This window comes from Coloeus monedula, assembly GCF_965178545.1.
Source record: "Coloeus monedula genome assembly, chromosome: 8".
NCBI lineage: Eukaryota > Metazoa > Chordata > Aves > Passeriformes > Corvidae > Coloeus > Coloeus monedula.
Window position 1 is genome coordinate 24,144,981 of NC_138788.1, and position 23,597 is coordinate 24,168,577.

General features: G+C 37.0%; 1 protein-coding gene across 1 annotated transcript in view; it reads right to left on the bottom strand.

Annotated features, from left to right (window-relative positions):
- Positions 1–23,597, bottom strand: part of LOC309575335 (adhesion G protein-coupled receptor A3-like) — a gene marked incomplete at its 5' end in the record, with an annotated part of 260,286 nt that overhangs the window by 211,927 nt on the left and 24,762 nt on the right. The window contains one exon of the mRNA XM_082285708.1: positions 500–571. Within this exon, the coding sequence (XP_082141834.1) occupies positions 500–571 (72 nt within the window). The remainder of the gene's footprint in view (positions 1–499; positions 572–23,597) is intronic.

Consider the following 23,597-nt stretch of genomic DNA (forward strand, 5'->3'; position numbering starts at 1 on the left):
TGAGCTCCTCTTTCCCCCTCCAAATACTGGCTAGAAATACATGGCCATGGAGCTTTATCAATATCATTGTTTGCTCCTGTGATAAACGCTGTCCAATTTGTTGATATTATAATTAAAATACAGAAAAAATTAAAATTAGTATAGAACTAAAATGGAAGTATTGGAGACCAGTGAGTTAAATAACCCAAACTACATGTCAGGTATATTAGTGTTACCATTACATATAGCAGTCTTTGCTGTGATAGTGTACATAGTGTGGTACAAGCCTTTGACTGCATGTTTATTTTAGTTCCAAACTGATGGCAGTGCTTTCCTGTATTTTCCACGTCCATCCCCATGCACTCATTTTTATGCTGTTTCTTAAACTGATGACTGCCTAGAAACTCTACTGTGCAATACAGTTCAGAACGTCTCAACTTCATTATCTGATGTTTGTTTCTATATTTAAAGTAGAAAGACTTTTTAATTGAAGGTGGAGCAAGGCTGGTCAGTTACTCACAGTCTCTCCAGGGATCTCAGCCCGAAGAAAGAGCCATTCTTCAACCACAAGATCTTGTTGTTACTCAGAATCCTACAAGAAGTCAGGAAATAATCTGGTTAATAGAACATGATAAGTCCACTGATCTAAAACATATAACTATAGTAAGTGACTGCTCTGTAAAATACTAATCACAAAATTCACTGCTTCATTTGCATTTTCCCATCATATAAATAAAGATTACCATTTCCTGAAGTGCATAGTTTCTTCTTTATTAAATAAAAGCACAGTCAAGAAATATGTCAAGAAGTGAATTTTGACTCCAGCTTGAAAATTCTAACACTGCTAAATGCCCACACTTTACTAGTAGATTCCAAATTACCACTAAGGTACTTGTTGGGCTTCCCAGTCTGCAAAAAGGCGGGTAAAGCAAAAGACATGTTAAAAACTGTTGCAGTAGATTAGAGGACAATAAAATCACTTTGCAGTGGCTGCTGTAACAGGGAGGTACAAGGAATCATACCATGGATAGCTCACATATACAGACAAAGTATTTAATTTTCTAGAGGAGAGACAAACAAAACCAGACAAGTCCAAAAATTTTTTTCTGTTACAACCTCTGCATAGTAGAAATTCAGTAATTAAGCAATGCCTGACCCATCAAACGCCACCACCATCACATACACTTGCAGACTGGCCCTGCATGCAGGCCATTGAAAAAGTTGTTTATTCTTCCTTATATTAAGCTACTGTGAATTTCACAAGTGGTTCTTCCTAGTTTAGTGACTTTCCATCACCATATGTTCCCAGCTATTTCAGAAGCAATACAATATGAACATGCCCTTGTTCTGAAGATGTTACCCCTAAAAACCTTCCAATATGCAAAAGAAATGCAGTTTGGTTTAGCGACTTGAGAAATTGGGGTTTTAATGTAATGATTATGCAAAGTGCATAAGAAACATTTGTCTCTGAAAAAATCTAATTCCAACTGCCTGAGAAATGAGTCTTTTAATGTAACATTTACAATAAATTACACTTCTCTAGTGCACAAAAGTACATTTCAAAATAAGACATGCAGCTCGCAGTAAGATAGAAAGTAGACCAAAAAAATTTCAAAATAAATTTTATGCTCTTAACTAGCAAACTTGAGATTTTTAAATCAACTTTTTATTTTTGTAAATTTTTTAAACAGTCAGTTACACAAGACATCTTAACTTGTCTTGCTCTTAGCATTTCACATTGTATATGAACAGTAAGTGCTTTGCCCCAGCACACGCCTACCACATAAGATCTCAAGTCTAGATGCAAATGTAACAACACTGACTCACAGGAACACAAAAAATAATTATTGATGTAGCAAAGTTAAAACACTGCAATGTTAGTAAGATCTAGAGATTTTTGCAAATCTAAAATTCCTATATAAATGTGTATTTTGATGTGACTTGATGGCCCACTGTGGGTAAATATATGAAATGCTCTATTGTTTTATTCTCAATGTTCTATTATTTTATTCTTTTATTCAACTTGTCTTCTGAGACTGCAAAGAACTTGAGTCAGTCAAGAAAAAAGACCCAAAATTAAAATTGGCTGGGCTTGGAAAGACTAACATAATGAATTCCACTTCATATTGGGTCATTTTTTTTTAATATGCTGTTTTACAGAGAGACCATCTTTGAGGTCTGTTACAATGACATTTGATACAAATATTGTATTTGGAATACTTTGCATAGTCTGATTTGCAAAGATAAGTGCACTTCAAAACTTACAGCTGGCTTAGATACAAGTACTTCTGTCTTTAAAAAATTTTCATTGTGCCAATTTGTTTTTCCAGCCTTCTATTCATTCTGCCCAGAAAAAGAGGGCAGTCTGAACTTTGCTGGCACTCCATGAAGATGCAGCACAAGTCAGCTGGCCCCCTACTCTTCCTCCATGTCCCCTTCTGTACAGCCCTACACACGTTGATTGAAACCAGTATCATTAACCCACATAAAACAAACTCCTATTAATTAAGGAGAACTATCAAACTAGTAATAAATCACAAGATTAAGCAGATCATTTAGTTCATAAATGGAATACTCAGTAAACACAGCTCATGATTCTGCTATCATTCATATTTTTGAAAGATAAACTGAGTTGTGAAAAACGTGACACCACAAAATTTAAAAAAAAAAACAAAAAAACCAGAAACAAAAAAACAACAAAACTTAGCTATGTAGATTTGAGTTTCTAAAGGAAACCTTTCAAATCTTTATACCGGAGTTTCACAGAGACTTTCACACAGAGATCAGGTTTCAAAAATTAAGTTTCCTTCAGGGTTTCCTCTTCTCTACAGTGCCAACTTAAATTCAGGTTTTATAAACAAAGTAATAAGGATATCATAGTTAAAATATGATTCTTTTTCTGTTCAGAAATGCAGCTTTAGAGAATCCTAGCATTCCAGTAAGGTCCCTAGGGAAAACAACATCCTCTCTAACAATTCATATAAGTTATCTACATTTCATTCAGCTGGGTGGTACTGCTACATGGGAAGAATCCACCTGGTTTTAATTAGTTTTTGTGATGTGCAAGAACTTGCAACAGGCTGTTATCAAGAAGGATTTGGTTTGTACTGAAGACCAATTCTGTGAATAAAATGAACAACTTCAGTGGCAAACATAAATCACATTATTTTTCATACAGTAATGCATCACTTACTAAGCTTTTGATGCGACTCATAACATTCTTCCCTTCTGAGGACATTTGTTGCAGGAATGAGGATGGAAGGGAGGAAAGTTTTGGTTACAATGTTCAATATCCTAACACAGAAACAAGGCTTAACTACCGACACTGAACAACATTTTCAAATAATCAATGCCGGGACAAATTGTGGCTTTTACTCTTGATGCTGAAATTACACTGAATAATTTTTGTACATTATTTCTATGGACAAGCAATAGAATGGACATGAAATGTATGAAGTATAGCCAAAATAGGTATGTTTCTCTTTTCCCTCGAATACAGTCACCTGCTTACAGGGAAATGTTTCTAATTGAAGACCTACAGAAATTTTGCAGTGATGAGCATCCTTTTCTTGTACTTACAGATGCAAGGGTTTGGTGAATAAACACATGAAAAAAAAAAGTGTTATTCATGTATTTTCTTTGGAAAGCTTGTAACAAATTTATAGCTGTCAGATATAACAGAAACTGACTCATTTTAATCAAACTTCTAATAGAGGTTGCACTTTTTAAAAGTAAACCACCACCATGCACCAACTGTGAATAAGTACTTTTCACATTTTATCTATCCATAGCATTTTCACTTGGTTGCTTTTTGCGTTTTTTTTTTTCTGATGTGCTAGTGAATCACGGTGATGAATCTCACCATACACTGCAACTAGGCAGCTGGTTTAAATAATTATCAGTTTCTAGCTATGTGCTAAGAATCTGACATTTTAAGTATTTTATTCCAGCAGAAGAAATGCTATGAAAATGAGCACACTTATTTCAATGAAGGTATTTTCTAAAACCAAAGTCTACTTAAAGTAGTTTTTTTGGTTTGGTTTGGGTCTTGGGGGGGTTTTGGGTTGGTTGATTGGTTGGTTGGTTTGGGGTTTGGTTTTTTTATTGTTGGTGGTGGGTTTTTGTCTTTGGTTGGTTTTTTGGTTTTGTTCAGGAAGAAGATTCCCAGAGAAGCCTTCTAATAAGTATTTATTTTAAAGTTCAGTTTGCAAACTGTCTTTGCACAATATATTAAAGATTCAAGCCCAAGTAACTGAAAATTCAAATCAAGGCACCTTCAGTCCCAGCTCTCACAGGATGCAACTAAAACAGCGCTGGGGAGCAGTTTACCTGTCAGTACCACTCGCTATCAGACACTTTATGAACCATTCTGTTGCTGCAGTTGACCGTCTAAAATCTTACGTCTCTGCTACTCCTCCCAAGACACTTTGGGGGACAGTTTACCCCAGGGAGGCTGTTCAGAAGATATTAACTCAACACCAGGTTTATCCTTTCCTGGCCCTCTGGAGCCCTCCAGCACTATTCCTGCTCTCAAGGGATATCATTCAAACACCCTCTCTTGACTTGCACTGACATCCTAAAACATTTAATCCATGCATGCAGTTTCACAGCACAAATGTACTTCCCTGGTGGGCTGCAGCACAGGCTGAACACGATTCCATTCACCCTGCACTGGAAACAAACCAACCAACCAACCTCACTTGGGGGGGGGGGGGGGGGGGGGGGAATGATGCCTTAGGTTTTAACTTTTATATTTTTCAAATCCTGTACTGCCCAGTATGTAACTGAAATTTCATACGGCCTGTTAGCTACTGCTCCTTCATGCTGGTTAGACATAACAAACCCTCTCTAGGTTTGCACCTTAAGGACACCTTGTTGACCCAGGCCTCAAAAACATGTAAACTAAAGCCTTTGAGAGGAGGGGCAAGTTTGGGGTAATTACATCATTAACTGAAATTATAATTGGAGAATTAACTCTGATATGCAAATGGACCAAATTTATAAAAGTGTGAAGAACTTGTGCCCAGGGTCCATTTTGGGTAGAGGCTTTTGACTCCCAAGGTGTACCTCTGAAGGCCCTTCACATAAATACCTACTCTTATTTTCTTAATCTTGTCTAGCCTGTGTTTTCAGGTAGCCACTTCAAGGCATCAATACACCAGGACCAAAACCATGCCAAGCAGATGCTAACAATGGAGAAGCATGGACAGTCAATGAGCCATTGCTTCCTGTGCTCTCCTTTCAGTCCTGGACTCCCTTTCTTTACAGTACAGACATACCTAAAAGAATAAATTGTTCTAATGGAGGAAAGTAATTTCTCTGATTTTCTTGCCAATTCTTCCATTTGAATTAAACAAGCCATAAATCACAGTTTGCTTAAAATGAGGCTGTGATTTTTGGTTTTGTGAAACCATTGAAAGTACAGGATGACGTGGCCCTGTGCAACAAAGTTTCATTCAAGTACAAAACATGCCCAGCATAAGAGAACTTACTGAAGTATTTAAAAAGCATCAAATAAAGAGCTCTCAATCATAATGAAAACAAACTTCAACTTCCTATATAACCCCTCAGAGAGAAGGAATCTTTTTACCAAGCCTCCAGAGTCAATGGACTTGGGTTCACTTGATATTACAGAGTAAACAAATTCCACAGCTGAGGCTTCTTCAGTGGGATGGTGCTGCATCCCACCCAGTAAATCCTAAAGCCTGCAAGCTCCCACAGCAGTGCATCCACAGAGAAAGCACAGCTCAGATAACCAAATCTAAGGAAGACAAGGCATTTAGATGAAGACTGCTATTCCCAAATGCATAGTGAACATAGAAGGAAGTATGACCCATTAATGAAAATATGTATTTCCTCTGATAATACTCACAGGGGAAAGTACATGAAAACCACAAGCAAAACCTCCCACCCAAACTTCATGAAAAATCAGTAAAATGTCAACTTTCACCTGGATTTTCTGCTGAGCAGCCCACGAGCTGCTACAGATCATACCTGACCCAGTCCTGTGTCTAGGCTGATAGACCATGTTTAGAAAATTGAAACCTCCAGAATCCTTCCTTTGAGCCCCACTCACTGGGCCCAGCTAAAGGGACACTCAAGTGCTACAGGAAACAACAACCAGACCCCCAACCACACCCACCCCTGCTGTGCACTTCCTCTTAATCCCTATTCAGTTTTCCACTTCCCAAGTAGAAAGGTGTGTTAGGTGAACATCCATGAGAATTTGAAAAAAGACAGAAAGCCTGGTCCACTAAGATTGTACATCTGGGACGACTGTGCTGGGGCTCCGTTCAGAAACTGTGTTTTGAGTTCTGCACTTTCTCTTACATGCTAACTTAACATCAAGCAATTTGAAGTATCTTTTATTCCAAAATAACAATTTAAGTACAGATAGTAGTTAATCATTTTTCATGGAAGCCTGATAACAGCTGACATATTGCAGTTTAAGATGTTTGTCCTCTTTACATGTGGCATGTGGTTAGATACGAAGGGAGTGTGAGAAGACATCCTGTGAAATCCTTGGACACACTGGTAGGGAAAAATGTATTTAATTTCTTTATGGTATCAGAATACGACTAGAATAATTTATATTGAAATCCTACAGTGTAAAATGAAAAACTAAGTTTTTCTAAATTTTTTTTAAGGTTTTAAAATCCTTCTTGGTAAACCAGAATATTGTTTATTTCCCACAACATCCATAATTCATTGAGAACTGCACCACAGAAACAAATTAAGAAGGAGTTTGGACCACAAACATGGCAGAAATAGAAAAATAAATTTAAAAAAAAGATACCGGCTTTTTGTGCCACACATGGAGAGATACATGGAGCTATCATAAAATACAGGTACAAACTGCACTTTTTTTCCCCTCTCCAAACTGAAAACCACAGCTGAGTTACTACCTAGTACTTCAACAGATAATATTAGAACTATACAAACAGACTGAGAGGGAGTCACAGAACAATAACAAAACTGATTGAACAAGTGAAAAGAGAAAAAGGACTGAAAACGCTGCTGACAGCTCACGAGATGAATTGGGTGTGGTGGACATCTGCACAGTCTGATACCCAAACACAAGGGAGGAAAAGTTGTAAAGATAGGGGGAGTATTTATTAATTTATTATATATCAGTATGTAAGTACAGTAATTCATAGTGCCTGCTTCTCTTTCTGACTTTGAGAACATCAAAACTTAAAAGAGCATAAAGGTAAATGATCAGAAGAATAAAGATGCATATAAAGGCCTGAAGTGGCACCTCTCTTCCTGAAGAGGATTGTGGCCTGTTGTATTGTCTTTTTAAACTAAATAAAGTGTGTGGTCAACATTCTTAAAAGGAATCATACAAAAATCCTGTAGAAAGCAATAAAACCTAGTCTCTCAGCACCTCTAATTCCAACTGGTTTTATCATTATCTTCCATATATACCAGCTTTTGTTAAACCCATTCACTTGCAGCAATATCAAGCATTAGTGGAAACAGAAAAATACTCAAAAACTGCCTTCCATTGTACACAGCACATTCATGTGGCAAAACCAGCCCCCAAACAGCTATAGCCAAAGAGGCAGTAAGAGTGTGTTAATTATCATTTTTATTTGTACAGTACCAGCAGAACAGCAGTTTCCAGATCTTGATGCTATTTGAGGATAGCAAAAGAAAGCATAAGCATCAAGAAATTTCCTTTTAGGTAAGTCGTTATTTAAATGAAAGTCCTTCCAAAAGTGTAAATTAACACCAATAGTCTGTCAGCCATTTAATGGAATGTGGGAGAAGCTGTAGTATGGAAACAGAACATTGCTTTTGTGCAAAATCACTGTTCAATAACCCCACTTTCAGAAATTTAAAGTGTAAAGCAAAACTCTTATTTTTTTGTCTTTGGTGTTCATACTGGTGGCTTTTCATCAATAGTCCTCTTGGGTGATATAAGGGACTGCTAGGTCACATTCAAAACACCAAAGCCGGAGAGTTCTCATATTAATTACCACATCAACTGATTTAATTAGGTAAAACCATATTCAAGAGCCTTTTTGTGAAAGCAACACCACAATTCAAACAGTAAAACAAAATATTATCATCACTAGCAGGACAAACAACTCATTCTCTCCCTAATACTGGCTCAGTGGTATTAATGTACTAACAAAAGGAAGCAGCAAGGTCACTCTCAAATAGAAGTTTTAATATGATTTCCTAACAGTGGGGGAGTTAAAGAGGCTTCAGCTTTTGAACAAGCCCACTCCACTACAGGATGATATTAATTAACTGAACAGGACAAGAAGCAGTAGGAATCAAAGCATTACTAATAGGACTCTAAGTACTTCAGAAAAGAAATGTGCTTGTCTATTTTGTGACTTTTATCAAGCACTAGAGAATTTCTGAACTAGATGATCCTATTAAGTAAAACTTCTTTTTCCCACAAGAACTTAAGGTCTAAAGGTTATTTCTAAAGATCAGTGAACACCTGAAGTGTCATACAGGATTCTGTGCTCAAAGTTTAATCAATTGTATTCAAGAAAGTCAGCACCCGGAAAACTTACATCGTGAGTAGATGATTGTAGAAAAAGGTTTAACAATATATATAGCACTGGAATAGTAAACTGGAATTATGCAGTGATATTTTGTAAAATCACATCATATTGAACTGAACAAAGAATATGAGAATATAAAAATGTGATGAATCATTACTATTTGCCTACAACATGAACACGTATTTATAACACCATTCAGCTCTCTAGATAAATCTTACTTTTAAAAGTTTTGAACTTGAGTGCATGTAATTTTTTTCAAATTTTAGTTTCAAAACCCCACATGATCTTTTGATAAGACAGCATTTTCATTGCATCTTTTGAAGACAGAACTTTATCTAAGTGAACTTTTAGACTATATCACTGTACCTACCACATGCATGGTCTTTACTTGAGAGATAGTTATGCATGTTTAACTTCCTGTGATGGGTCTTACTGAGTCTAACAGAATTATTTACATGAATTAAATTTTTCATGTGCATTAGTTTTTGTAGATCAAAGATTCTATTGTCAACATTTTCTTTGGAGAAAGGGAGGAATTGTTCAAAGCTCTCTCTACAATGAAAAGGAAATCCTTATGTCTGAACTTGCAATAAAACACTATTTCTAAGAGCATATGTAGCCAACTGGTGACAGCATGGGTCTGCATGCCCTGGTGTTCTTGGTTTTGCCTTTGACTCACTGCACATCCTTCAATGAATATATATTTGAAATCCATTTTTAGTGGGAAAAATGAGATTCATACAGAATATTAAAAAAATTGAAAGTTCTCCTCCACTGCATAAGCCTGTGTAGTATGCAAATGGATTTAATGAAGTGATTGTTTACAGGAGAATTAGCTTTTGACATGCTTCTCATTCAACTCGGCGCTGTGGGAAGATTACATTCTTATGTTTGTTTCTCATCCACACTTTTATAGAATTCGCCAACAGCAATGGTGCAAACACCACCAGGACTTGCAGAGCAGCTGAGAGAACAATGCACTGGAACAATGTGCAGATTTGAGCATTTCAGTGTGCTCAGCACCAACAAGACACAAGAGCTGAGAAACATCTTCATCCTACAGGACAGGAATTTTTACACTTTCAGTAGGAATAAGAAGTTTATTTAGGTTCCCCACTCCAAATGGTTTCTGCAAGTGATTTACCATGGTGATTCATGGCAAGGTCAGCATAACCATTCCTCTCTCCTGGGCTTACTCTCCACTGCTCAGCCAAATAATCACCAGCACCCCAAACTGCCTTGGAGCTCCACAGGTGGGCCAAACCTGTTTTATACACTACATACAATACGGTCAGGAGGTTTTATTCTACAAATAAATTTTGAGTTCTTAAGTCCAAGAATTTAACAAGAGTACCAAATAAATTATTAACATTTAATTAAAATTCTTACAAGAAAGAATTCAGATTTCCTAATTCAGATTTTACTATAACTTACTTCTAACTCACTTTGGAAAAAGGGTAAAATTTCCCCAGTCACCCTTCCTTTTTTATTACACTTCTTATATTACTTTTTGTTTCCTTTGTGGGATCTTTTCAGCACTTCTCTTATTCAGCTCACTGCCCTTCTTTTAAACCCTGAAACACTCCTTTCGCTTTCCCTAGTTTTGCTAATCTTTTATGTATTTCTAGAAGAGCATTATAAAGTTTCCATATTATTTCTGAAAACTATGCTCAGAATCGTCTTCAAAATGCTCATGTCTCTCAGTTACTAAAACAATTGCTGAATATAAATCCAGAAAAATACTGAAAAGTTTTCATTGTAGTAATTTATTTTGATTTTCCCACAAATCGGTTTTCTGTTTTTTATTATGTTTATAGTTTAACTGACAAGTTCTGCTAGGACTGCAATTGTGTTCTGTGAAAGAGCTATATGCAGTAGTATTTTTTTTAAATGACAATGTATACCTTCTGGTAATTCAATGAAATACAGAACTCATTGTGCATCCTTTGGGCAATATATATGAAAAATGAAAGCCTGAAAAAAACCTGGTCTGGAATCATTAAATAATTCCTAGCTGAATTTCAGAAGAAAATCTTTTTTCATAATGATATATTTAAAGAGATAGTTTAGGAAATCTAAATTGTTTGTTCTATTTTGCCTCAACCAGTAAGACTGAATGTCAGAATGCTCCTCTTAGCCTTCCATTTGGTGTCAAAGACAGAGGAACAGAGTTTTAGCTGCTAATAAGGAGTGACAAAGAAGTTTTTCTAAAGCACTTCAGACAGCTACTGATACTCACTCTAGCAGAGTGACAGCCCAAAGTTTTGAACGCTTAGTAATTATTCTTATTTAATTCACAGAGGACAAGTGAACGACACACAACGCATACAGTCCAGCATACAAGTTTATAGTTCTTTTTGGAGGTTCTTCAAGTCTGCAAAATTTAAAAAACAGATTTGGGCTAGTGTCCATTTGAGGCAGAAAATGCAGGCTGACAGATAATTTGTTTCTCCCAATCATCCAGAGTGGAAGGGACCTCAAGAGGTCATCCAGTCCCATCTCCCACCTAAAGCAGATCAGGTAGATCAGAGCACTGCTCAGAGTGGTGAAATGATGACACTTTTGTGTAACCGAGTGATTAGCTGTTGTGGATTATCTTGGCCTTGAGCACTATTTATAAAGTGGACTACAACAGATTGAACAATCCCTAAAAATTTGAAATTCAGACAGCACAGAGGTAATCTGGTCTAAACTTACTGCAGAGACCAGACATTAAGCAAGAGAATTGTCACAGTAAGTGTCAGACTGAGGAACCCTAAACATGACGATGCAGACTGTCACCTTTTCCGGAACCTCCTTCTGCTCTACCCAATGTGGGTCCCTAACTAGACCAAGAAAATTGGGGGTTATACATCAAAATCACCAACTTGTAGCCTACAGGTTGAATGTGCTTTATATCTGCCACAACACCTCCCTTTACAATATTTTCTTTCAGGACCCACATGTCACAAGTGAGACTATAAAAGCAACCTCTGGCATATCAAATCCCAGTTCTATACTGCCCGCCTAAGTCAAACTGGAAAACTATTGGAATGCAACATTTACTTTTTTTTATTATTATTTGTTGTTGTAAATAATCTTTATCAATTGTTTCCAGCACTAATATTATTAGATTATTTGCTTCAAAAACTCCCTATATTAATATAATTTTACTGAATACATATACAGAAAAGAATAAACATTTAATGATTTCTTCTAGAAGTAATTAAACTTTCAGCCAGCTTTTTATTTCCAATTTGAAAATATAGTAAGGTGTGCACAATCAGTACACAGAATTAATAATTAATTATTTTAAGTAGAAGACTCCACTTACTTGGTTAAAAGTACTCATTTTAAGCCTAAGCAACATCCTCATGTCTTACCTCTCAAGAGATTTTGCACTGGTGAAGGGAAATGTGGTTACCTTAAGAAAATGGGCCTTAAGAAAATTCTCCCAGGACATTTGGGAAGGCAGTTTTCACCCCATGTGACGAATGTAACACACCAATTATCTCCGAGTCCATCTGCTTCCCAGCTTCCAAGCTAAAGTGGTCAATGATGGTCTCAGTTGGGATTTGTCTTTTTTTAATCTCAGTCTCAGATGCTGTATCTATCAGCCCAGTACTTAAAATTATCTTCCTAAGGCTGTGTTGTTCAATATTTGATGTTCTTTCCATTTTAGCTATAGCCGCAATCTCTGAAATAAAGCTTTCAGCACAACTGTTCAAAACACTGGTATAAATAATACAAAGACGCCTACCATTTGATTCAATTTCCACTACACAACTAACTTCTTCCTACCTTGCTTTGTATCTGTTTCTTTCACATTAGTCAATGTTCAGCTCACTCAACCACCTTTTGTTAGATACTCAATTGCAAATATTCAGCTTTACCTCCCAGTGTGCCTTTCTACCAAATGGCTCCTAAAACATTTACTAGTACAATAACTGTAACTGAACGCATTGCTTTTAAAATAATAAACTCTGGCAGCAATATCCACAAGGAATTCCAAAGCCTTTGGAGGGAATCATGTCCTGAAGCGATCACAACTATGTTAAATGAAGCTCCATGATTCCTAATGGTTTCCCAATTCATTTCTTTCAGCAGTTTTAAAAGTTTTCCCAAACTAATGATGACAGAATAATTTATTCTTTTTTCAGAAGTGTTTTCAGATCCTTGAATCAATACTGAGAGTGACAGCACCTTTCACGGATGCCCAAAATTACATGAAAGGATAAGTAAGACCTGTTGCACTTATTTTTTAAAAACAGAGACTGTCTTCAGAAAGAACTGAAGAAATAGAAGTCACGAAAGAAATAAAAGCAAGGTCAGGGAAGAGAGTATAGTTACGAGCAGTAAATGAAGAAAAACAAGTAAAGAAAAGATACAGATTGTCTTTTCTGGTACACATATAATTAATGAGCTACTGACTGAACTGGTCTACAAGTGAGACACAACTTGTGTTCTTTAGGAAATCACCACAACCTGCTTGAAGAAGAATGGCAAAAAAATATTCTGTCCTTAAGTAATTCCTAAAATAAATACCTTAGACATTCATTCCTTGGGCAAGCCCCTGTTAGAGTAATGGGCAGCTGGGTGTACCAGTGTGGAAGATGCATCATCCATCAAAGACAAGAAAGCACAGAAAGTACAGGGCACAACAGACAGTTCTTGTAACAGCCAAAATCAGCGTGCGCACCCATCCGTCTCTTTTCCATTGAAATGCCATTTTCTCATTTATAACTGCACTACATGCAACACACATAGTTGTTATTTCTTTGCTGCTCATACACTTACTACTTTGTGCTCACTGACTTGGCATAGGAGATGGTTAATGTATAGAATTTAAAGCAGCAAGTTGCCAGTACAAACACTTCGCACCATTACTGAATTTTGACTGAAGCAATGTAACATATCTTACAGGCTGCCAAGCAGCAACCAGATGATAACAAAAAAAGCCCCTTAATCTGTATTAGAAAAAAAATATACTGTAACATACACTCTTTGGATTATCAAGTAAGAATTCTAACATTAAACCTGAATATTTCAGTGATGTTTCGATTAGTTTCCCCCTCACAAAGATTAAACAAAGAGTAAATATAAATTTCCTTCAAACTTCCTTTAAATATCTATTTCTGCTGTGTTTCTGGTATTGACTGAAGCTAACTTTGCTATTCCTTGGTTGTTAGGCCCCTTTCTCTAAAATTTTTTTACTTACCCTCCACCAGACTCCAAGTTCTTATAGAATATCAGCAAGGCACTTAGAGAAATATAGAAACTGATGCCACAAATTAGCCCCAGTAAATGCCGCAGAATAGTAAGATATCAGAAGTCCTTCTTTACCAAGCTTTCTGAAAGCTTTGTATATTAAAGATGAGGTAAAAGCAGAAATTTTATTTCCAAAAATAAGCTATTTCAAGACTGTAACACAAACCCCAATACATACTTTCAATATATATCTCTTAATCTTTGTATTAGGTGCTTTTAGACTAAACAGAAACATTTTCATTCCAAGTCCTTCATATAAGCCAAGCAATCTGAACTGATTGCTCCTGAGCAAAATCAATTATATTCAGCACAGACTAGGGAAAATATTAATAAGAATGGCTCAATGTCTTAATTATGTATGATTCTGGCCTAACCAATTTGAATATTTATGTAGACTAATAGAATATTACCTTAGAGCATTTCATGGAAAGATACGCATGCACTCCCATAACAGCAATATACCTGAAGCAAAGCTTAACACATCCACAGCAGTTGTCTACCTACAGCAATATTATCTATGTGTCATGCTCTGATTTGCTTTTCCATTCATTTCAGAAATGTTTCTATACCTATAAAATGCATCTTATTACAAGATGACAACTCTGGTATTAGTTTTTGGGGGATTTGGCACTTTTTAAAATCTCCATCTCTGAGAAGTCTGGTTGTCAACTTTCTTTAAAAAGAGACATTTTCAGATACTGTGGACACAAAACCAACTACAACAGCAAATGAAGAAAAAAACCTGACCCAAGTGTACCATCTGGGCACACCAGAGGAATCCTTAAAAAATCAGGCCTTCCCGCCACCCCCACCCCAAAAAAAGAAAAAATAGCCCTGAATCACAACTTCTGCAATACTTCCTTCCTACCCTTCAAAGTCTAAGTCCTCTGCTGTAGCAGACCCTGGAGTCCCAAAACACAGTGATTTTCCTGGCAGAGCAGGGAGCCTCATACTCCCCTGCCACAGCACTTACCGCTGTACAACACTCCATCTGCCCCCTTTGAAGCCCACAGCAAACCTTTGGGATTGCCATCTATTTTGAGAATGGGAAGAGGTCAGGGCTCCCCAAGTGGTACAGCAGGACTCAGCACAGCCCCATGCATAACAGGACTGGGGAAAGGCTGCTGATGACTGAGCCCACATGCACAGGACATTCAAGTTCACCCAGAGCTTTCTCCAGGCAGCACTAAGTCAGGAGAGTAAGAATTTGGGAATCTCACTAAGCAGCTTCATTTTGAGTGTCCATGGCTCCCTGAGCGCTCTTTTCACAGCAAAATATTCAGACTGTCAGCCCTGAAGCACTTCTTAACTAAAAGCAATACAGTTGCTGCTGAATAATCTGATACTCAACTCAACCATGCCTTAAGATTCCTATATTAAGTGAACAGGAAAATCTGTTTTCTAGATGTTATTTTCACATTTCTATCTAAAAAGACTCTCCTCATAAATTTACTTCATTTCAGAGTTATAGATGCTGGAGATATACCACTCAGACATGTTTCCTTCATCAGACTAACCACTCCTAGAGAGGGGATGTGTTACCTTTCAGACACTACTGTGTGGATACTCAGACACTATCTTAGGATTCAGCAGAGCCAAGATAAGTGGAATTTTAAATTGCTTTTGATGTTTCTTACATCTACAATAATGAATGACACAACAGCTATCTACTGTGATACATGTGCATCTGAAGATCATTATCATGCTGTGTGTACTGAAAAATTTTTTTGAAACATTAAAGTACTACACTAAACCAGTTTCATGTAGCCAAGACCAAAAGGGAGCTGCAGGAAAGCAAAAGGCAGTATCTTCTGTGTCCTTTTCTATTACTCCAATACACATACTAGAAACAATATATGTATACATATACATATATTGCTTCTTACTCTGAAAGGTATTTTCCTTGGCCAACAGAATTTTCTTAACCTTTTTTAAGGGAACAGATTTCCAGATATTTGAAATGGCAAACTGTTTTATGAATTATGCTAAGTTTCAAAGGTTATTTTTCATTGCATTTTCATTTCATTCTCTCGCTGGTTGTGGCAGAACGGAACTATGTTTATTTTGCAATAATCTTTCTCGATAATAGTACAGGACATGAATAAACACAGAATTTCAAGCTCCCTTTGCTTCCAGTGCAAAATAAAATAGGTATCGAGAACAGTTAGATCAGAAGCAAAGAAACAACGGCAACAAAAATATTTATGCTTTCACACAAGCTTTATGATCAAAGACAAAATCCAGAGTGATCTAGTAGAAGCAAAAATGACACGAACTTCATTAGGTCCCTACCACCAGAAGCTCTAATGTTCTTTGTTTTATAAAGCACATCTGAGTATTCTCGACCCTTAAAATTACACACATTTCTCTAAGTGTTATTATTCCACAGAAAGTGAATCAAAGTACCAGAACAAGAATTATTCATGTGACTTCTGGGTGAGTTGGCAACAAAATCACATTTCCGGTATTTCAGGCTGCAACTCTGAGCAAGCAACTCTCCCTCCCACTTCACTGATTTCAGCCTGAGCATTGGGATGAATAAGAACTGCATTGCTGAGAAACACCAGGAGAACAAAAACTGTGAGCAAGAAAGCAAGAATTAGCTGAGATACATGAGTCAACTTCAGACAGCTTAAGACAACTCCACCTGCATTGTTTAGGCAAAGCTAATTTCACCCCTAAGACTGAGCTTCTTATTAAATCACTAAGTATGAAAACCAACACACAAACCTATATTCATTTCACAGATTCCATTAAATCAGTCGGGTTTCAGTAAAGCACAACCACCTAACCTCTCTGGGAAACCTCTCCTGGTGCTTTTCCTGTTAAACAGGTGAACCATTTAGCACAGCTATGAAACCCATCTGAGCAGAAGGGCAGTGCAAGCAGTGGTTCCTCCCAGGGACACCCAGAGCCCCAGCAAGGGACAGGAAGGGGATCTTCTGAGCAGAGACAGAAAACCTTCAAGCAAAATCCGAGTTCATTTTCACTGCATACCACCACTGAACATGAAAAATAACTACCCATCTCTGTAAGAGACATACTTAGGACTTTTCTCAGGGAGTATACCTGAGAGAGTAACTCTGTCAATGTCATAGAACAACAGTTTTGCAGGTCTCTTTGGAAAACCAGTATCTTCTCTGTGTTGCCAAATCCTAAGGAATATTCAATTAAGCCTTTAGGGGGCATTCCTAATTGTAACCAGTATGATTTGACAGAAATTCAGGGACAACATGGCATGATTTGATCACACAAGATTGAAAGAATGAGAATATGGCACACAGAGTACTGACTTTGAAAGTCAAGCTGCAAAGCCTGAAATCACTTCCACTTAGCAGATGCAGTGTACCAAGACTTAAAATCCAGTAGAAGAAAGTCTGGCTACTGATCCACAGAGTTCACCATAACCTTAAAGGCATCAGCAAACAACTCCTGCCTCAGAACATATCTCCAGAACTCCATCAAGATGTCAGATGTCTGCTGTATTCTCAGCTCCCTCTACAGTGTAGAGAATAAATCAAAAAGATTGCTGGACTCCTTGGCACCTTTACAGAGTGCTGTAAGTACCTGGGTTTGAAAGAAAGATTTTGACTGTCAAAATTTCTTTACGTATAATCTCCATACATATTTGAAGGGCACAAGTTTTGAAAATTTACAGCCATTCTTGCAGATTAAGATGACAACTGAATCCAGCCATTCCATTTAACAAGTGTCCCAGCTCACAGCAGTGGCTGCATTTGAAACTGGTGAAAGAAGGGTTAAATCTGTTGTCACTTGGTGAAATTATGACACTGACTTTTATGTAGATACTTGGCTACCAAGAGCAATGAAAAACTGTGGTGGCTTTCATTGACCTTTCCTCCACACCTAGTGCTGCCTGACAGAAAGCCTTAACTTAGTCTGTCAATTATAAATTGCCACTCTGCTCTCACTCTGATCAACTAAATCATCTGAGATATTAAAAACAAAACCTCCCCTATACCTGCCTTGGCAATAAGTCTCATGAAAACGTTCATTGTTGGGTAGGTTTTTGAGATTGCACCAATCTTTTACAGCTGCGATAAATCACTGTTACTTCAGTTTGTGTGACTGCAAATTTATCTTAAAGTAGATGAAATCACATTTGCAGTTATGGCTTGTACTACAAAATAAGATGGTTACCTTTGTAAACCTTTTAAAGGCTATTTCTAGAGCTGATTTCAGAATTTTAAGGACCTACTGCTAGCCCTAGAGCTAGCACAGCTACTTGCACAGCTGTAGCATCTGTTTAAGTTCAACTATCAAGAAAGATGGGAGGAGGAGAATAATATTAATAAAACAGCAAAGTTAATGCATAACAACTTCCTGAAATAACTTGGAGTTGAACTGACTGAGAGAGTCAACAACCAACCTCTTTTGGAGAATATCAACAGAATATAAAAACCATTGATGATGCAGTTAACATCACCTGACCCAGCAACACAAGTATCTTCAATGTTTTATAGATTTCACCACAAACACTGATTCTGTCTGTAACAAATCAGTGCTTTTCAGAATGCCAGACCTGGAGTTCTTAATTCAATTTATCTCTGTTTTATAGGTTAACGAAGCTTCTGACATTATTAAAACAAGTCACAACATTCTCTTGCATGTGAGTATAGAGTAACAATCATAGGGCTGTTCTGTACATTGTACTTGGCTTCTTTTTGTTTAAGACACCTCTTTTATCTTAGGTATTATGTTTTTATACATTTACAGACTAAAAAGAGTATTTTTAAAAGAGGTTTAAAAACTAGTACAAGAATGTCTTCATACCCGAGCCTGACACTTGCAATCATGTTAAATTATACTGATTTAATACTTGAGTCTCACTGAAATCTAGATCAGTTCAGAAGTCTTTACACATTTCTAGGCAATTCCTCACTACAATAAACTCTTTGCTCAGAGCTAAAATACTTTCAGAGAGTACCCATTTTACCAGTGCAGAATATCTGTGTATAAGCTTTGGAAACTATCATCAGGATAAGCTCAGCTCAGCTCAGCACCTCAGGGAAGTCTCTCACCATCTACAGTGAAATGTGGAAGTGAGGTGCAGGACTACAGGCAACAGCCAGAAGAGGGCAAGGGAAGAAGATCCAGGACAGAAGCACTGAGGCAAATAACAGGATCAGACTGAAATTATAAAAGTGAATTCACTTTTATCACTTTCTCACACTTTTTAGATTTCAGTATTCTCTGCAGAGATGCCCAAGAGACAGATGTTTTAATGAATGCCCCAGCAAGTTTCACCATACTCACCACAGTCAAATAAAGAACAGATTTAGTAACCTAACAAGAGGTACCTCACTTTAGCTACTTGATCACCCTTCTTCCAAAGCCTCCCTGGTTGCAATTTTATCCAAATGATACACCAGAACTATAAAAAGCTCCTTGGCCTGCAGTCTGGATCATCTCGCTCCCATCTGTAAATCATCAGCTAACCACTGACTAGTCAGCAGTTACATGCTTTAGGTAGCAATTTATTACATAATTTAAAAAAATATATATACCAAATTATTGTGGGCTTTAAGAGGCATGCAGGAATAAGATTAACAGATTTCTTATTTAGCTTGAATATAACTTAAATGATATTGTCTGTATCAACAAGCTTATACAGTACATGTGACACTAGTTTATTTATATTTCTTTAAGCTTGCCACCAGATTTTATAAGCTGTATTAGCCCAAGGCATGTAACACTCATAAGACAAGTAAAATTTCTAGCCACACAGTTTATATTCCATAATTTTGCAGCTGCATAGTTCAGAAAGAATGAGAAGCAAAAATAACTGCAAACCACCACTAGCCTCATTCATTCCCAAAAGAATCATCATTTAAAGAAGTGAAAATTCCAGTATCTTACTTTCTAACACACAGCATAACTTAAAAAAAACCCAAACAAAACACCCCACTAAGTTTGCATTCCAACTGGACTCGGTTCTTTTCAACATTCACTCTGTTCCAAGAGAAGCCTGTCAAGCTCCTAATAGTTCCATAAGCTCAAAATAAAGGTGGAGCTCTTGGCCATACTGCTTTGGAATGTTAAGTCTGTAAACTAGGCAAAGTACTTTATATACTTACAGGTGGTTTTGATTCTATAATAAAAGGAATTTAAATTCCTAAATCCTACAGTGTTATTATGAACTTTCAAGACAGTTTGCTAAACTTCAACAATGTGCCTTTATCTTTAAATTCCTTCAGCTTTCCTACTATGTTTAAAGAGGAAGAACTTTCATAAAGCTGATTAAAATTTTCCTAAGCTATATAGTTTCATAAATATGTTTTCATGAAGAAAGAAGAGCTCTCTAACTTGAGATGGGCAGCTTTTGAATCCAGAAATTCAATTTCCTTAGAGAATATCCGAAAACCACATTACAGGAAGCTATGGTTCCTGACCTAAGGGAAGTGGAGGGAAGGAAAAAGTAAAATAACAAAATGTGCAGCTGACCTGAACCTGCAAAAAAAATCAAAATAAATATTACCCTGCATATATTGTCCAGAGCACATGTTGCATTATAAACAGCAGCTGGCATGCACCAATAAATAAAAAGGGTATGAACCTTGTTAAATACGTTTACACTTAGCAAATTATCAAAACAAAACCAGCAGCATAAGCTAACTGCTTCTATCAGCATTCATGAGGGTTCTCTGGCATTTTCCTTACCTTTCAAGTACATTTCTGACTGCTTTTGCTAGTAAAAAATACACAAATACAGGAATTATCTTAATGATAATATTGTACATTGACAAATCTGTTTCTATCATGTGAAGTACTGAAGACATGAAAGACATTTAAAAAGCCCCACATTGAGTCTGTCCTCAGTAAGCTTATTACTCCAAAGCATCAATTAATGTATCTGCAGCCTTTTTAATCAACTGCAGTATAAACACATTTTCTCATTGTACATGCCCTTTTTCCAAATTTCCTTTTAAAGCATTATATTATCTGCTCTGACAGTGTCACTCCCTGCATTCAGATATAGTTTATACAAGTATACCAACTTGTCTTTCATATCAACTAAACTTACTGCTTCATCTAGGTATTTCTATTTCAAAAGAAACACCTTTGTCTCAGCGCATTTAACTTGGTTTTATTTATTATACTGCAGTGGTAAACATTTTTGAAAATAGTATTTTTCACAAGTTATACTTGTGCCATACTTAAATTTCACTTCCTTTACTTCAACTCCGTTCCAATTTCACTAAAAGCTCCCTCTTAAATTTACTGCTCATTATATCCTGTCAGTGCATTTGTTTGCTCTTTATGTTGATGCATCCACGTTATTCCCTCTTTGCTTACTGAGGATTATGTCTATACTCGGCCACCAAAGTTCAGAGCATTGAGTTTTTCCAGGTTCATTTGTGCCAAATAAAGGTATGAAGGGCTGTAAGTAGTTATTATACAGTCCAAGTGTAAGAAATTAACAGATTAGAGGCTTTTGTTCAAACTCAAAAATATTATTGCAGCACAGAAATTGAAAAACAAGCTTGGTCTTTCAAGAGAAACATTGTTACACTACAAAATGTGTGTATTAAAAGAAATTAAAGTAAAAATTGTGGGTTTTAATCTAGGAGTGCCCAACAGGCAAACAGTGATTTTTCATCATCACTCAGTAGATGTAATTGCAAAATGCAAACAGTTTGAAAATACCAAGCGTGGACTAAATCCTGACAATCTTTATGCCTGTCAAGGATAACATTTGGCCCTACCTCTTCTCTCCTGAGAAATAAAATAAAAATTTTACTTTTTCTGAGTTCCATGCATAAGTATCTAATAAAAGTATCAAAAAGAATGATTTATGATAATGACTGTGTAAAAAAAACCACCCTGCCACTAAAGTATTTAAAAATGTGTTCTTCATTTAATTCTCTTCTCTCCTAACATACACAGTTAAAATCCATGTTCTTACAACTACACAAAAATAAAATTCAAGAAAATTTTGATATATCAGCATCGAAGAGGTTTCTTATTTCTCTATACTTGAAATCTTTCTTTGAAGGTTAATTCATTGGAACTATTGGTTTCCTTCTGGGAATCATTTTTTCTGGTCTCCACACTTTCAAAATATTATTACTGTAATTAACATGTATTTGAAGACTTGATATTACTGCACTGCTTTCAAAGTCTCCTGAATACCTTGCACCAATCAACTTATTCATGGAATAAAATGACAGAGGCAAACACAGAACCATGTTGATCTGATACAGAAATACAGCAGCTATCATATATAAACCCACCTTAAAAAGTTATGATTTTAATTCTTCTGTAAGAACTGCAGAACTGAAGCAGTACTTAAAAAACCTTGATAATTTTAGCATCTTTGGCCTCCCCATCTACTTCTCAGATTATTTACGAAACCCAGCACATCTTCGTGGTACTTTATAAATAAACAATACTGACAACTTTTCGTGCAGAAACAGTTGAATCACCAGAGCATATTTGTTCACATCCATCACATTCTTATCCTTAACTGACACTGAGGACTGCACCTGTAATTTGTAATTCATAACTCACCATCTGAAGACATCACTGTCACTCCCCTTATGCTTATTTTCCTCATCAGAACCTCTGTCCCAGATCAACATTTCAATGCAGAGAGGAAACTTTTTTCAGTTTGGATTCAGACAGGCAGGAACGGACATCAAAGCTGACCAAGAAGGTCCCAAAACCTTACTAAAATGGGACGTGGTCCCAGCTTCCCTAAAAGATGAGAACAACTAGCCAGCAGGCACATGAACTGGATAAGAACTTCCCAGAAGCAAAGCAGTGCACAAGTATTTAACAAATATTCTAATGTACAATTACCAAGCACTCCTGGGGCTGCCTGGTTTACTTTTAGGCTTACCTTGTTGTAGGTAATAGGCCAGACTCACTGTGGCTGGTACCAGCTAGAGAGAGAAATCCATCCAGAAGTGTTAGGTAGGTTACAACTAAACCCACTCCAACAGAAAAGGAAAAAACATGGGAAAATATTTCTTTCTTACCATCTTCTACGAAATATAGTTCTTCTAGAAACAAATACATCAGCTCTTCTTCCAAGCTAAGGAAACTTTGCAAGGAAAACAGCTTTGACGATGTAAAAATGAATGTATTTATTTAAAGTTTATCCATTCAGAACGTTTAACCCTGAAGGTAAAGGGCTGTCTCGATTTTGGAGACAAAACTTCAGGAGGAAACACTCCAAAGTGAGTGTCTCCTCCAAAGGGAAAAGGGCCTCCCCTTTTCCTCCACCAATAAGACAAGTGGGTCACAGCAAGTGAAAGTGGAAAAAAAAACCTGTTTATTAACACACACACAAAACAGGGTAGAACAGGATTTTTAAAAAGCTCAAAATACAACAAATTCTAAGAGAGGGAACAGACACCTGGGCTCAGACTTGCCAGGGCCACCCCGCAGGCTCCCCGGACCAGCGAGGAGGGAAGGGAGGCAGTGAGGCAAGGGGAAGGGAAGGGAAAAAACCAACAGAACCTTTTCCCAGCTAGCTGGAACACAAAGGAAACCCAGAAAAAACAGCACAGCTCTCCCGGTACACTCCCTCCAGAGCCTCGCCAAGCCCCCCAAGCCCCCGAGCTGTTGGGCTGAACCATTGAACCGACCTGCACTCAGCCCCATGGCCCCATCTTAAAGAAACAGCATCCTTGGGCATTGAGCGGATGGTTCAGGAATAAAGCAGCTTCATAATGTCACCCCAGGACATTCCACCCCTTATTCCATACCATCTGCTCAATGCCCAAATTAATACATTTCAACTTTAGGCACACTCGCTTATACATATATATACAGCTAGGAATTGGATCTCTCGGGCAGGGCTCTTGACTTCGTTCTTTT